General features: G+C 42.4%; 1 protein-coding gene and 2 long non-coding RNA genes across 3 annotated transcripts; 2 read left to right on the forward strand and 1 right to left on the reverse strand.

Moving 5' to 3' along the window:
• Positions 1–1014: 1014 nt before the first annotated feature.
• On the reverse strand, positions 1015–7071 carry LOC111871496. The gene is made up of 4 exons (XM_023864656.2): positions 6965–7071; positions 5000–5075; positions 3282–3483; positions 1015–1280 (listed from the first exon to the last, which is right to left on the reverse strand). Exons 1-4 carry the CDS (start codon positions 7036–7038, stop codon positions 1234–1236), a joined length of 399 nt encoding a protein of 132 aa, XP_023720424.1. The 5' UTR covers positions 7039–7071; the 3' UTR covers positions 1015–1233.
• A 3626-nt stretch (positions 7072–10697) lies between these two features.
• On the forward strand, positions 10698–12272 carry LOC111871506. The gene is made up of 2 exons (XR_002844032.2): positions 10698–10842; positions 12224–12272. It is a non-coding gene; the product is annotated as an uncharacterized LOC111871506 (long non-coding RNA).
• Positions 12273–12283: 11 nt separating this feature from the next.
• Positions 12284–14494, forward strand: LOC111871505. Its single transcript, XR_002844031.2, has 2 exons — positions 12284–12369; positions 14204–14494. It is a non-coding gene; the product is annotated as an uncharacterized LOC111871505 (long non-coding RNA).
• The last annotated feature ends 1271 nt before the right edge of the window (positions 14495–15765 follow it).

Consider the following 15765-nt stretch of genomic DNA (forward strand, 5'->3'; position numbering starts at 1 on the left):
CGCTAAAAATACATAAAGCCAAAAATGCTTCAGGTATAAGAAACTTAAAGCAAATTTTACGAAATTGTAAATCGATAAGATTCCCCTGTGTCATTCGCAAACACAGAGATCTATGATATGCGTTGGGTTGATATTTTGTCACTCTATTAATAAGTCTATCTATCTATCTAGGGCTCTACAGTGCTTCTGTTGAACCTTGGCCGCCTTTTCAGTTTCTCTATCTTATACACAGTCGGTAGGACTCCTTGGACGAGGGATCAGCCAGTCGCAACGCCGCTACCTAAACACAGGACAGCACAAACACAGAATAAATGCACACATAGACATCCATGTATCCAGTGAGATTCGAATCCACGATCCTAGCGTCCAAGCGATCGCAGACGGTTCATGTCTTAGACGGCTCGGCTACCGTGACCGACAGTGTATAAGAATAATATATAAGAATTCAGTTCGTACCTCACAGGAAAGGGATCCGAATCCACGATCCCGGCTTCCGAGCGAACGAAGACAGTTCATGCCTTAGACCGCTCGGCTACCGTGACCGACAGTGTATAAGAATAATATATAAGAATTCAGTTCGTACCTCACAGGAAAGGGATCCGAACCCACGATCCCGGTTTCCGAGCGAGCGAAGACAGTACACGCCTCAGACCGCGCGGATACCGTGACCGGCAGTGTATAAGAATAATATATAAGAATTCAGTTCGTACCTCACAGGAAAGGGATCCGAACCCACGATCCCGGCTTCCGAGCGAACGAAGACAGTTCATGCCTTAGACCGCACGGCTACCGTGACCGGCAGTGTATAAGAATTCAGTTCGTACCTCACAGGAAAGGGATCCGAACCCACGATCCCGGCTTCCAAGCGAACGAAGACAGTTCATGCCTTAGACGGCGCGGCCACTGTGATCGGCCTGTGAGTACGAATATATCTTAAATTTACGTTGAATGGCATGTACGGTGAATCTTTGGAAATAGAATTACACGTTATTGAAGAAAACATAACCTCTTGCCCTTTGTCTAATTATATTTATTAAAAATTGACTGAAATTTATTGGTTACTAAACTGCAGTAGTGTAAGAGCAACTAACGACTAAAGGTATCAACATCCAAGATGGGGTTTAGTATCTCCGTGTCTCCTCCAGTATCGACTCATGTATGAAACCGTTGATGTCGTGATGACAGAAGTAGATCCATACTGCTCATTCTTCCAGCTGCGTTTCTTTTTCCAAATTAATTTCTGTGGTCGATGTTGTCATTTCGCCTAGGTGGTATAGTAACTGTAACATCCCCAAAATATTTTTTTTTTTTACTTGGACATGGTGAGTAGGCAGAATTTAAATTTATACCTCCACACCCATGGAACGTGTCAAATACTGTTATTTGTTACTGACTAGAAACGAGTTTCTTTTCTGTTATTGAATTTGCTAAATTCTTACAGCTGGTAAATACCAGTAACTCTTACAGCATCACTGATTTTAGCACTTTACATATCATAGAGCACACGCTAAATCTTAGGAGTGTGCTGTGTATTCAACAGTTGTCTCCTGGGAACGGATCCCAACAATGTATTCTCCTTCCCTGCTCACGTCCTTGCTGGCTGGCGACTGCCTCGCACCTAAACGATGATGGCAAGTAAATAAATCAAAATCAAAATTATGTTACGACTGACGGTCAGTCGGCCAGTGTGTCTTGGTGTCAAGCACCCATCTGGGGCCCGAGATCGGATTTGTATTCTGTCAGACAGTTGCGGGTTTATTGATGTTGGACGCCCTCTCTGATGAGTGGACGAGTCTATCGTTTACAATTGCCAGCACAGTCATTCTCGGGTTAGAGTCCAGCGGCACTCAAGACCATATTGTACTGTCTCAGGTTTGGGACTCCCTCAACCTAAGGTTCAGGGCCCCATATTTATATCCCCCAGGAACAGGGTGGCCCACTAAATAAATTGTCCCATTATTCCTCGTTATATAGCCCCGGGTCCGACCTCATAGAAAACACCGCTCCAATAATTTCTCCGTTGTTGCGTCACATTCATTATCGCGGAAACATGTTCATTGAACCTTTACTTGGCAGCGGACAGTTTCTTTTGGCTGCATTATTCCAGCTTTCAGGTGTCATGTCACGATACGTTCGGAACTTGGCACTAAACCGTGCAAAGGTTTGGAACTATACTTCGAAACCCTCAGCGTTTTATGAATACTGGTATATTCCTAACTTGATTCATGTTAGGAAAATTTTAACAGGAACAATTTATATAATATTAAAATGCCATTGTATTTACAGTATACAGTTTGAAATTACACGTAATTATGCTCTATCGATTGGGCCCAACTGAGTAGTTTTTACCTGAAGAAGGAGACAGAATCCAGTCTCCGAAACGATGTGTTTTGAAAAATAAACAGGACGGTTTTTAGATGATGGATAATGTCCAGAAACATAATATTTGTATTAATGTACCATCATCACAAACTTTTAGAACTTATTTAATTGTGCAATGCCTACAAGTACTGGCTATTACTCAGGAGTGTGGCTTGACATTGATAACAGATAGAGGGCGAAGCTGTACCTCCGCCCCTCATGGCGTGTTGTGAAAGTTAGTGTGGTCAGAACTGGGAATTCGTCTTGGCCAAGATTTGGAGCTATGCCTCCAAGCCCAGAACCCAAAAGCCTGAAAGCGAGGAACGTCGCATTCAAAATTTACGTCCACGTCCATATATGGAGTGAAAAAGGGATAATGCTGCCGGAGCTGGTCACTATCCCGCGCTAGGTTTTGGAGCTACCTGTACTGTCCTGGCCAGTAGCATGGTACCAGAAGGATCAGCGGGAGAATTTGGTTTCTGTTTAAACTACTCGTCCACGCGCCGAACCTAAAAGTAGTCCAGCCTCGATCTTAGTCACATGGGCAGGATAGGGTGAAGGTAAAGGCGGACAGACCCCAAAGTTTTAATAAAAATTGTATTATTACTTACGCAATACATTTATACATACATATATTTGTATATGAACGTATGTACGTATGTGGTACTATGTTAATACATATATACATACAAAAATATATAATTTTCTGGTAGATAAACATAGTTGTTGAACACCCGTAATACCAAGTCCGCCATCTACCCAAGTACCTACCTTCCACGACATCCTGTCGGGTTTAATGGTGTTCTTCCATCACCTTTCCGGTCTTTATATTAGCCGATTGCAAAGTGATTTCTCCATCAAAATTCTGTGTGCACCTAAACTCTACACACTTACTGTCCAACTTACGTGACGCTACTTACGGACTTTCGGAACGCAATATGCGCAACAGTTGCATGGCGATTTCGCAGGTATGAACTCTTCATCGCTTTCACAATCGCTATGCACGAGCACTTTGCAGCTGTCTTTGCATTTCTTCAAAATGTCCTCACACAGTCTGTACGCGTACACTGTCCTGGCTAGGAACAGAGCACTAACTGCACACAGCACAAGCAAACCTGTAACCTGTAACAAAACATGACGCTGTGGTTAGGGGTCCGTCATCACATGTTTAGGCAGTAAGGCCCTCTTTACACCAGGCTCGGAAAATACTTCTAGACCGCGTCCACTACGGATGAGAAAATTTGATAGGTGAGACTCCCAGGAAGTTTCAACAAGCCTGCAAAGACACGTTGAATAGGGACTCAATGGCGAGCCGTTATTTGTGTCTCAATAATGGAGCAGGTTTCCTTTCAATTTCATCGCAGTTTCCAGGAAGCATACAAAGCTCTTAGGGGTACAATTGAGAGCCGTCAACAGAGGAACTGATTATGAACAGATATTACATTTTTAATGGCGTTCGCAGAAGCTTGGTTGGTTGAGGCACTATGCTACAAGGCGAAGGTCGCGGGTTCTTTTTCCGATGAGATCATTGGTTTTTTTCAAATGTCCTAAGCCTTCCAGCCGCACTATGGCCCTATGGTCTGCTCAGCCTCTAACAGAATAGAGTACCAGGAATATTCCTGGAGGTAAAGGGCGGCTGGCGTGTGAGGCTGACCTCCTTACCGCCATCTGTGAGCCGATTGTCTACAGAAACCATGGAATCCTCGACGTCTCAAAACCCTATGGGCCTTCACGGCCTGTTATAGGAAGAGCTTTACCTTTTTGCCTTTTACGGTCAATATTTCAGTATAGTTTCAAAAATTAATTTTGAAATTGAACAGGCCAAAGTGTCCGATCCGTAAGCGCTGAAGAATGTGGCGAATGGCGGAGATTCATTGGAGCACAATTTAAATATGAAAAAATAAATTAATCCATTAAAAACTGATCCGGTTTTGAACTTGTTTACACACACGCACACAAGAAATTAGGGTGCAGAATTCAATATAATTTGTTTGCTGTAAAATACAAGGGTAATAACATATCTACGTTGTTACCTAATAAAGGAAAAGTTGTTATATGCCTAACTAATTAAGCACTACGCCATAAAGGCGTATGGGGGAGTGGATATATAGACCTATATCTTTTGACCTCGGTACTAGCTGGAGGTTACTGGTCAGTTTCACGCCCCGGCTACTTTACTCCCGTGGAAAGAGCCCACGGACCCATTTGATGGGTAGGGTGGACCTCAGAGCCTGTCTAGACTGGACAAGAGAAAATTCTTGAACATACCAGGGCTCGAACTGCGACCTTTCGGTCGTCCAGCCAGTCGCTTTATCGACTACACTATCCCGACTCATGATTATAGACTTAATTGTAGAATAAAATTTAATTTAATTTAATCGTGAATAACAAATTTGTCTTCTTAATTTCGCTTCTGAGTTTACTGTCATTGAAGGGAATGATTTCGAATGATTGTTGACAAATTGTATAAGAAGGTATTTTCTAATCAGCAAGGTCCGTTATTTAGAACATAAAACTCTGGAAGAATTTACTAATTAGCTTATTAAACCCGTTTAAATATTATATAATGTCTCTTTATAACACTTGTCTCATTGCTGAATGAAATCTGAATATTCGCCTACAGCAATATGTTACTTACTTTGTTTCCATTCATGATCACAATTCTGTGTTCTTCGGAAACCTTGTATCGGCAGGAAACGTTGCTACGTCGCTGTCTGCAAGAAAAATATTTTAAATATTACAACTTGATGTCCGGGGCACGCGGTAGCGTAGTTGGTTGAGGCACTATACTACAAGCCGGAAGGTCGAGGGTTCAAGTCCCGATGAGGTCATTGGATTTTTTTAGTTGACCTGATCCTTCCGGCCGCATTATGGCCCTGGGGTCGATTCAGCCTCTAACAGAAATGAGCACCAGGAATTAATTAAATAATTTCCCTGGGGAGTAAAGAGCGGCCGGCGCGTAAGGCTGATAACCTTACCGCCATTTTTGAGCCGATTGTCTAGATAATATGGGACCCTCAACGTCTCACAACCCTATGAACCCTATGGACCTTCACGACCTGTTACAGGGAGAGCTTTACTTTTACTTCTACTTACAACTTGATGTCATTGGAAATATTAGAGTATGGACGGAACTTAACGTGCATAAGGCAGAATGAGATTAAAAAATTAAGTTCATGTTTAAATTTTGTATCGAAGGTGTGTGCCACGTGTGGAGGCTAGTTGGAATACCTCCACCATCGTACTGCTTGCCATAGAAGAAGACGAAAAAAAAAAAGACCAGTGCCTGGGGATATAACTGAGCCATGCTGTCACTGGGGGACGTAAATACAGAGACCTGGTACCCCAGATTGGGGGTTGGACGCAGGGCTGACGTTCATACTCTGATAAAAATTACTGTTGCTATATCCAAGGAATTAAAAACCAGGTGACAAATCTTCTAAGGAAGGCTCATAAAGGGCTGTTATGCCGATGATGATGATCATAATCATGATGGTTGAGGGTGTGCGAAAATAAAGTACGTAGAGAGATGGCTGAGGCGGTAATGTTTCTGAGTTGTATTCGGGAGGTATTCGGTTGGAAACTCAGACAGAAAATCGCTTATCGTTGTCTTTATCAGTCACTCCAGGCAAATGCTAGAGTAGTACCTGAACTCAGGCCAACACCGCGCTTTCCCACATGTTCATCATCCCACAATTCCACGCGACAGAGTTCCTCTTACTGACAGCGACACGAGATGAAGTCGTTACAAACAAACAGATATTAAAACAAAATGCTGGCGAAGATATTTCAACTGAAACAGAAGGCTGGGAAGAAAACTGCATAATAACCAGTGGGTAAATGGTACTATTCCACACTTATTGACACAGTTCGGGCATGTAGCATGCGTGGATAAATACTTATATATATATATATTGGTGTCAAGGTCTGAAGGGCGGAAGAAAATTTGGGACGGATATCCGCTGTTTTTGAACCAGTTATTATTTCCACATTTTTTCTGTCACCTTAAATGTACTTGTGTTTTTCTGTCAGCGCGAGAGACCTAGTTCCCTACTCATACAAAACAACAAATAAAGGTACAGCTCTTTCAATCTTCACCTAACTCTTGCAGCCGCACTATGGCCCTGGGGTCGACTCAGCCTCTAACAGAAATAAGTACCAGGAATATTCCTGGTAGGTTAAAGACGACCGACGGGTAAGGCTGACAAACTTACCGACATCTGTGAGCCGACTGTCTAGATAATATGGGACCCTCAATATCTCACAACCCTATGGACCTAATGACCTGTTAGAGGGTAGCTTTTTCTTTCAGTCTTCAGAATATAAGTATTAATTAGGACATTTTAAAAAAATAAATACCAGTAAGAGCAAACATTCATTGAATATAAGCTTCTCTTAATTTCTTAGTGAATGTAATTTTGATTTGTTGTTCTCCTTCGCAAATATTTGAACTTTGATATGTTACAAAGAATTAATTTGTTATTATTTCATTTTGCATTCTGTGACACGAAATTGTGCTTGCTTCTGCCTGTGCTTGTCTGTGGACCAGTCTACCTGCTGACGTCAAAACATAGCTTTATTGTTCTCAACAAATATTACATACCGTAGAATTGTAATTTGTCGTACAGCTGAACTGAAACCACTACTTCTTTCCGGCGAGATATATCCAAATGCCATATACAGTATATCTCTCCTTATAAATAGTGTGTTTCTGCAGAGACCACGAGACAGGTTTCAGGAATTTCCACTCCTCTTTGACTTACCAGTCATTATGCAGGTGTACAAAGCAGTCAAGGAATGTGAAGCTTATGTAACACAATTATTTAAACCGAAACATATGTAAGATGCAACAGTTGAATGAAGGAGCTTCATACTACATATTCAACCCAGTACTGACACAATAAAACCTTTATTTTGACTTTAAATAATCTCTGAAGTTGATGTATTATTGGTAAATGGCTTACGAATCAATAATTCACCAAATTACCTTTCGACATTGAAGCTCTGTTGCCAACGGGAAAGCTAAAAGGAAATTACTTACGGCTATAGCTTATCGTTTTGAAGATTATATGCTGTTTAAACAAATGCCATGGAAACAGGTTTGTGTTTCACGGGCGAGCAAAACAACAGTAGGTTTTCCGTTAAACTGTGCATTATCGGTTTCACGTCGTCTTCTACTGTTTAATTCATTTATGTTTAACTTACTGGCTTCATTTTGAAATAATGAAAGTAGGCTTATGCGATCACTGTGCTGTTCGTTCGCCTGTGTATCCCCCGTATAAATTTTTCAATGGCTGAACCACTATTTATGAAACTTCGTATGTATATCATGGCACCTGAGCCCATTTCAATGGCATACTTCATAAATCCATTCAATCAGTTTCTAGGCAACGGTTAGGTAAAAACTTTACCGCGGCAGTGAATACACACACAAGAATAGAAGAATTGTGTGCGCCGTTTTCGATACTATCTGTGTAATACCAATGGAGAGTCTGTGTGTCTGTCTGTGTGTCCCCTCTTGTTGTTAGGCGATGGCTCGGTAAACGCTTTCCCGCAGCAAGGAATTATTGGAGTTGTCGTTTTCTATGCGGCCCTTACAGTGTCAAAGGAAAGTAAACGATTATTTCTTTCCAGAACTTCTTGTATCTTCAAGCAGTCAAATCTGTTCCGAACTGGAATCTTTGAAATAGGGCATATGATTATTGTCATACTCAGGATTATCGGGTTTCATGACTTTGTTCATCGTGCGGTATTATAAAAAACACAAAAGAACACAAAGTTGCGGAAATTGGATCTGTTTTGTCCTCAGGTGAAGTGTGGGAGACACCTGCTGTGCTGGGTCCATTAGAAGAGCTAACCTGATTCACTGGACAACTTATCTCGAGTCGGGTCTTGTGTTACGACCGACGGTCAGTCGGCCAGTCTGTCTTGGAGTAAAGCACGCATTTGGAGCTTACGACCAGATTTTTGTTACTGTCAGACAGTTGCGAGCTTGCTGACCTAGGGCGCTTTCTCTGACCAGTGGCAAGACCTACACGCAAGTGTGATGACAATATTTAAGTGGATCTTAGTGAAAAAAGATTGGGCAGTATGGAGTGGATTAATCTGTCTCAGGATTGCAAAATGTGGAGGGCGCTTATGAATCCGGCAAAGAACTTTCAGGTTCCATAAAATTTTGACAAATCTTTGAGTAACTTGGCAACTGGTGCCTCCCAAGAAAGACATAGGTACATCAAGTTAGTTGTTGGTGACGCTCCATAAAAACACAACACTTCTCTACGTCGGACGCCATATTGTCTACGGTTTGCACTGCGCACTGCATACTGCGCATACAATTCGACATAATCACTCTAGTAATAACTCACGAGGCTCCTCGTTATGCAATTTTGTTCAATCTCTTGTCACGTGTCTCTTCAGATACCTAGGTCCTCAGTAGTTTGTGCTCAATCACCACCAATGTAAATTAATGTGAAGTCTGTATCCTGAAGATTGCGGCATCAATTGCCTCCGAAACGTTTGGACACTTCTGCTAGTCTACAGGGAATGACAGCAATCTCCATAGACAGTTGTCAGTCTCAAACTCTTAGCTTACTGTAGTTGTGGAGAGGTTGTAAAGTTGTTTAGATCTGTGTTTCTCAACCGACGGCCGCGGCCCTGTGCCGGGCCCTCGTCTCATAGAAAAAAGAATTTACCGAGCCGCGGTCTGACAGGTTCAACCGCCTGGTTTAGATACTTGCTGGCCGATCACAGTGGCCGCGCTGTCTAAGGCAAGAAATGTTTTCGCCCACTGAAAAACTGGGATCATGAGTTCGAATCCCACTTCATCTATGGATATCTGTGTGCGTTTATTCTGAGCTTGTGCAGTCCTGTGTGTGCAGGTCCCTTCCAATGAGTCGTACTGAGTAAGAAATTAAGAAACTGAAAAAGTGGCCAAGGCCCAACAAAGGCTGCCGTAGATAGATAGATAGATAGATGGCCGCGCAATAGCTCTAGCGGTTAGTCGCTGGCTTCCCATCGCGGCGGCCCGGGTTCGATCCCGGGTCTGGTCAAGTGGGATTTGCGGTGGACAAAGTGGCGCTGGAGCAGGTTTTCTCCGAGTCCTTCGGTTTCCCCTGCCAATCTTCATTCCACCAATTGTTCCACAATCACCCTCACGTATCATCTGGGGCTGGTACAATAGGCCAGAAGTGGCCGCAGTACAAGGGACTTAGTTCCACCCCACTAGCAATAAAAAAATACTCTCTCTTAACATTTATTAAGTATGCCCTAATGAGTTCTTCAGATGCCATGCAACTATACCCGGCTGTAACACGACACGTGCTGACATTGAAAAAAAGCCGATTATCACAAAAATATTGAGAATTTACTGCATAAATTGTGTGGGAAATCTTGATACAAACTTATAATAAATGGTTTGACGTTTATCCCAAAGCCCGGAAAACTTTATTATACCGAGGCTAAGGCTTATCGTCCTATCAGCCTGTCGTCTTTCTTTTTGAAAACTATGGAGAAACTAGTGGATAGGCATATTAGGGACGGGGTATTGAGGACTTATGCTCTACACCGAAACCAACATGCCTACCAAACAGGTAAATCTACCGAAAGTGCACTACACAATGTGGTAACACGCATAGAAAGTGCAATTGAACACAAGGATGTTGCCTTAGGAGCATTCCTTGATATAGAGGGAGGTTTTGATAGAACTTCATTTGATGTAATCAAACAGGCTGCTGGAAGGCATGGCATAGAGCCTGCAATATGCAGATGGATCAATGCTAAGCTGGAAAGCAGAATTATAGCTGCTACATTATCGGGAGAAACCCTGGGGGTGTCCGCGTCTAGGGGATGTCCGCAGGGGGGGGGCGTACTTTCGCCTCTACTGTGGGGCCTGGTCGTCGACGATCTCCTATGGGGACTTAATGATGATGGGTGTTATACAGTAGGATACGCTGCTGACATAGCAATCCTCACAAACGGAAAATTCCTTTCGACCGTATCAGAGCGTCTTCAATTAGCTCTGTACATGGTCCGACGGTGGTGTGAAAGAACAGGTCTTTCCAGCAATTCCAACAAGACGGTAGTTATACCGTTTACTAGGAAGAGAAATATAAAGAGTCTTAAGGAACCGACCCTCTTCAATAAAACGATCCAGCTCTCCAGCGATCTCAAGTACCTTGGTCTAGTATTAGACAAGGGACTGACATGGAAGCACAATAGACCACTGTAGGTCGCGGTGCAAGGGCCGCGAAGGCCCACCCCTCACACATTTATTCAGTCATTCATATAATAAATGGTTTCCTGCACCACAGGGTTTCTAAAATAACAGGACAAAAACATTATGATAACGAGTGACAATAGCGTTCCAATTTCGAGGAAATTTCGACCAAAGTCTCTACCGATATATAAGACCTGTAGCAAGTGGCATACACCAAAGCACGAGCGGTTGCCGCAGCAGTGAGAAGTCTCAGCAACTCCGATAAGGTAATAAATAGTAGATACTTATGTTCTCTTAAAGTCATTGCGTATTGCCTTACATTCAACAAAGTAATTTCTTACTAATTCTGTAGAGGTCAAGCCAGTTCCAATTGGATGAAATATTGCTTGTTCTGACGTTGAAACAAGGAACATAAGGAAAGGGCCAAATGGGCATTCGCTAAACAAATATACGCGGATAATAACAAGAAAAGACAATAAATACAAATGATATCCTATTTCCTAATCTATAAAATTTCTATCGTAACAACAGCCAGCGAGTATATCAGTAAGCAATTAGGGATATATGGAGCTGTAGCAAATGGCACACGCCAAAGCAGGTTGGTTGCCACTGTAGCGAGGAATCCCAACAGCTTTGAGAAGGTAACTCTCATTTGTTATTACTCCTGTGCTACTGCTTGGGAGGATATACACGTACGTTCTGGACTCTTACAGTTTAAATAAATAAAGTATTTCTGTTTACTGATACAAAACATGATATTCAGGCAGAATTCCTACCGCTCTGCAACTACACCTAACTCATGTACCAGCAGTTGCCTGAGTCTGCAAATAACGTTCCGAAGGCGAGACAGACATGGCCGCCTGTGACCCAGTGGTCAGGGTAATGGGATTCGTAACGGCATCATGTCTATGTCTGCCGCCTTAACGAATCGAAATAGTGACAGATTAATTTCATATTATTCGATACACATCGAGGTATGCAGTTGCAAATGTGGTATGGCGAAAAGCAGAAAAATTGAACATGGCCAACCATAAAACTGAAAAATATTTTGATATTGGTATCAGAATGAAACTATTATTTCATGTAAAGTGTTGGTGAAGATGAAGGCACAGCCTCCGTCGAAACAGTAGTGAACATCTAAAACGAAATAAAAAGAATTGTCTCCGTCGTGAAGATCTTAAAACTCATTCCCTTGTACACTGCTCGCTCGTACGGGACTGATTTGCGTGACGTCACATCCATTACGCGTTCTCACCGAGGCTAACACCGGAATTTTCTGTTAGCCACTATGGTCCAGATCTTCTGTCTCCTCTCCATGGGGTGCAGGGAACGTCTGATAACGATAGAAAAGAAATTACAATGTTCTAATCCCTTCTTGAAAACATGTGCCTAAGGGATAAGGGGGGGCAAAAAGAGAAATTTCAGCGAAAATTTCTAAGTTCAATAACAACGAAATTCTGCCAACAAGTAAGCAACGAAATCGCGAAATACTCCACATCACAGGATGTGCTAAAACACATCCTGGCCCACGTATCAGACAGCTACACACTTTACATTGATTATAGAGCTGAGAGGTTATTCTCATGTGACACATTTGCTGAAATAGAGAAATTGCTCGAAATATAATCTGGTTTCTGCAACACGCAGTGTCTGAAAGCCAAGTGTGAGCATCTTGAGGATTCTATCGTACCAAGGATACACCAGAAACTCCAAGTTCGCTACAATGAGGACTGCCGTGTTCCTGTTTGCAATTCTGGTCGTGCTCGGCACCTTCATCGCACAGTACCCTGCAGGTAAGCTAACTTACTGTCACGTGTATGAGTGACTATAGAAGGGGGTTGCATTGGTAATTGTTCGTATTGACCTTTCACAATTCTTAATTACAAGTACATTTTTCTCTCCCCCACGGCTTACAGACCTGTATAGGAGCTTCTAATTCTCTTATCCAAGGGGAACCGAGGCCTGTAGAATACATGGAGCTTTAACTCCACTCCACATACGTCCCCATTTCTTGGTGCTTAAATAATGTAGCAGAAGGATAACTTTATACTTCCCTTATAATCAGTATCAATGACGAAATGAAAGTATAGCTCTATGCATTCTGAACCTCGGTAGTAGTTGAGTGGCCCAGCTTCACTCCCCGTCCATTTTCTCCCTGAGAAAAGAGCCCTCGGCACCCACTGAGTAGGAGACTGGGTTGTATCCAAGGTACACTGAACGTTATAAAGAAGAGAAAAATTATCTTTCCTCCGCCGGTAATTAATCCCAATTACTTGCATTTGACGTTTATTCGATAGCGTCTATAATTTTTACTATCTTTGGGATGGGGTTCCATGTGTTTCCGAAGTCTATATGACCTCCAACCTCAGTGCTTAAGTAAAAGTCAAGCAAGAAAACCGGCATTCAGCAAGCAGCAAGCAAATTTCTCAGCTTGTTTTTCTTTTGCTATACACCTCACTCCATGAAACTGAAAAAGGAGGCACTGTATTCTTCTGTAACATCGGCAAGCCTATGTCAGACTGCAGGAGCTACATCCAGATACAGAACTCTCCACACTATATTTCCTTATCATGGCTGACATTTTACCTGCGCAACTTGAAACAGAAACAAAAATGGGAGGTTCTTTCTTATCGGTAGAATTTAATTTCTATTCGCTCTATGCTGAGTATTGAAAAATACTTTTCACAGCCATCCTTATTTTGCTCCGTTTTTTTAGAAGCGGCCTGCGATTTCCAGCAATGTTGGGTCACATGCCAGAGGCAGTACACTATCTATTTCGAGAGGGCATTCTGTGACGGAGGTACTTGTAAATGTGGTAAGTTGTGTGGATACTAAGCGCTTCGTCATTCACTGTGATGTAAGCAAGGATGTTTTCAAGCAAGTCCTCTCAATTAGAGTCACTGTTCCGAATGTGCATGTACATGCCCTCAAGGAGGATAAATCTAATGATGCAAAGGATCCTTTTATGAAGATCAGGAGCGTGTATTCCATAAACACCCGAAATACTGCAACGTACGTGTGTCGTCAGGTTTTGTTGGAAAACCCAGTTCGGAAGTGACCACTAGGAAGGAATAGACGTAGGTGGGAGGATAATATAGAAGTGTATCTTAGAGCAATAGGATGGGAAGGTATGGACTGGATACAACTGGCTGAGGATAGGGGTTCCATGAAATTTCGGGAAATAATTGAGTAACTGAGCGACTGGTAAGTTGTAAAGAGGACTCAGCTCCTTGGAGTTAGTAAGTTGTTCGGTTAGTTAGTTACTTAGTTAATTGTGTGTGTTAGGAACTTCAGTGCTCAAATAAGCAAAGTGCTCTCAAACTCGAAACTAGGAATGGCAGTATATACAAACTTAATAATAATAATGGAGCAGTAAATTTTGCCAAAGTTCCCATTGGACATGAAGCTGTGTGGTCACCAGAGCTGCTGTTAACACTGGACAGTGAAGAAGCCACTCTCCACGTCAGGGATCAAATTCAGACTCAAGCCTGTTCAACCCTTTTCTAGTCACACTATTCACTAAAATATCCTAGTCCATTTGAGGCAGAAATGTTTTTGTCGATCCTTAACCAGTATCAAATTTTCCTGGCAATTATATGAAAGAGTTACATTTTGTGTCTGTTTCAGTGTACCGGACATCATAGTCACGGAATTTCACGTTAATTCTCAAATGGAGACGACCAGCTGCAGATGGACCACTTCTTATCCTCAAGGGGATTACACACGCACACTTTTGTTCACGTTAAGTTTCTATGCCAAATATTTGCTGTAACTACTGCTTACTGACTGTGTAAGTAGTTTAAATTAAACAATTCAAATCACTAGGTATTTCTATTTCACTTCACTTGTAATGTTATATTAAAATATGAATATGAAATTACATGTAATTTAGAATGTGAATAAAAATAATCAAACGCACTCTTCTATTCTTACCTGCTTGCACACAAACCTGTCACACCCTCTCCTCATTCATTCCATGCATCCGTCTGGAGGGACTAAAGGAAACTACGAAACCTTGGTGGCCGGTTTCCAGGTGGACGATTCTTCCCAGGAACTGGAAACCCACTCGCTCATTCGCGACGACAATTGAACACTAAGATACAATGCTTGACTCATTCTTAACGGTGAGTCGCTTTCAGCAAAAGTGCATAAACACGAATATAGGGCGATCTGCCGCTGTGACAGAGCGGATATTCTCGTGCTGAATCTACGAGGCAAACAGACGTAGCGCCTGCGCAGAAAGACCGACCACACCACTCCTGGAAATACAGGACCCAATTTCTAAAGCACGTGCATGTCTAGGATAGAACAAAAATCTTGTGTCATAGATCTCGATGGGACCTGAAGCTAAGATTGACTGTGCTGGGGAGGACCAGCGGCAATTTAACCGACCGACTTAACATATCCCTGTGAGTCGTACAAGGTGACGAAAGGAACCTGTTTCGTTGGGGTATAACTGGGACATCTTGTCACTTGGGAACATAAATACTGGGACCTGCCTCTCCAGGTTTGAGGGAGAATGTGAAGGCCGCCAGAACCGTCAGACTGCAACATAGGGTCTTGAGGAAGGCCCGGATTTTGATGTCGTGCCATCTTTTTTTCTTTGTGTCCTATGCGATTCCGTAGGCGATTTGGTGGTTACAGAAATGTAAATTTTACAGGTAAGTGTTTAATAATATTTCTTTATTTTTTGAGTTTGGAGGTACTTTATCAGAACAATTTTTGGACCTTTATGGGTATGTTTTGTCATTTTAGACACTTTATAAAAAGTTTTCTTCATATGTGAATAGTATGGAACTAAGTTGTGCTTTCTTTTTCTCCTGAGCCTTCTCTACAAAGGGAGCCTGCAGCTTTTCCCCAATATAGAGGGTGTTTCACGAATTTAGGCATAACTGCAGCAGGTGATTCCCTAGGTCTTTGTGACCAAAAAAGTTCATATAAACATGTGTCCGAGTTATGACCGTTTCTTCATTCCCGTACACGCCCTCGTGTGAACCGCGTCTATCATCTGGCGGGTCGCTATTTTTAGCCAGCTACAGACAGAGCGTTCTCGTTATCTCGACACTTGAGAGCTACCTAAGGCGTGGTGGGTTGGTATGTCCGGCCACGGCTAGTGTGGCGGCTACTGGTGTTCAGAACAGTTCTCATCTCGGTGCGTCTGTTACGTTCACGATGCCATTTACGTTTTC

Source organism: Cryptotermes secundus, unplaced genomic scaffold (assembly GCF_002891405.2).
Source record: "Cryptotermes secundus unplaced genomic scaffold, Csec_1.0 scaffold585, whole genome shotgun sequence".
In the NCBI taxonomy this organism is placed as follows: domain Eukaryota; kingdom Metazoa; phylum Arthropoda; class Insecta; order Blattodea; family Kalotermitidae; genus Cryptotermes; species Cryptotermes secundus.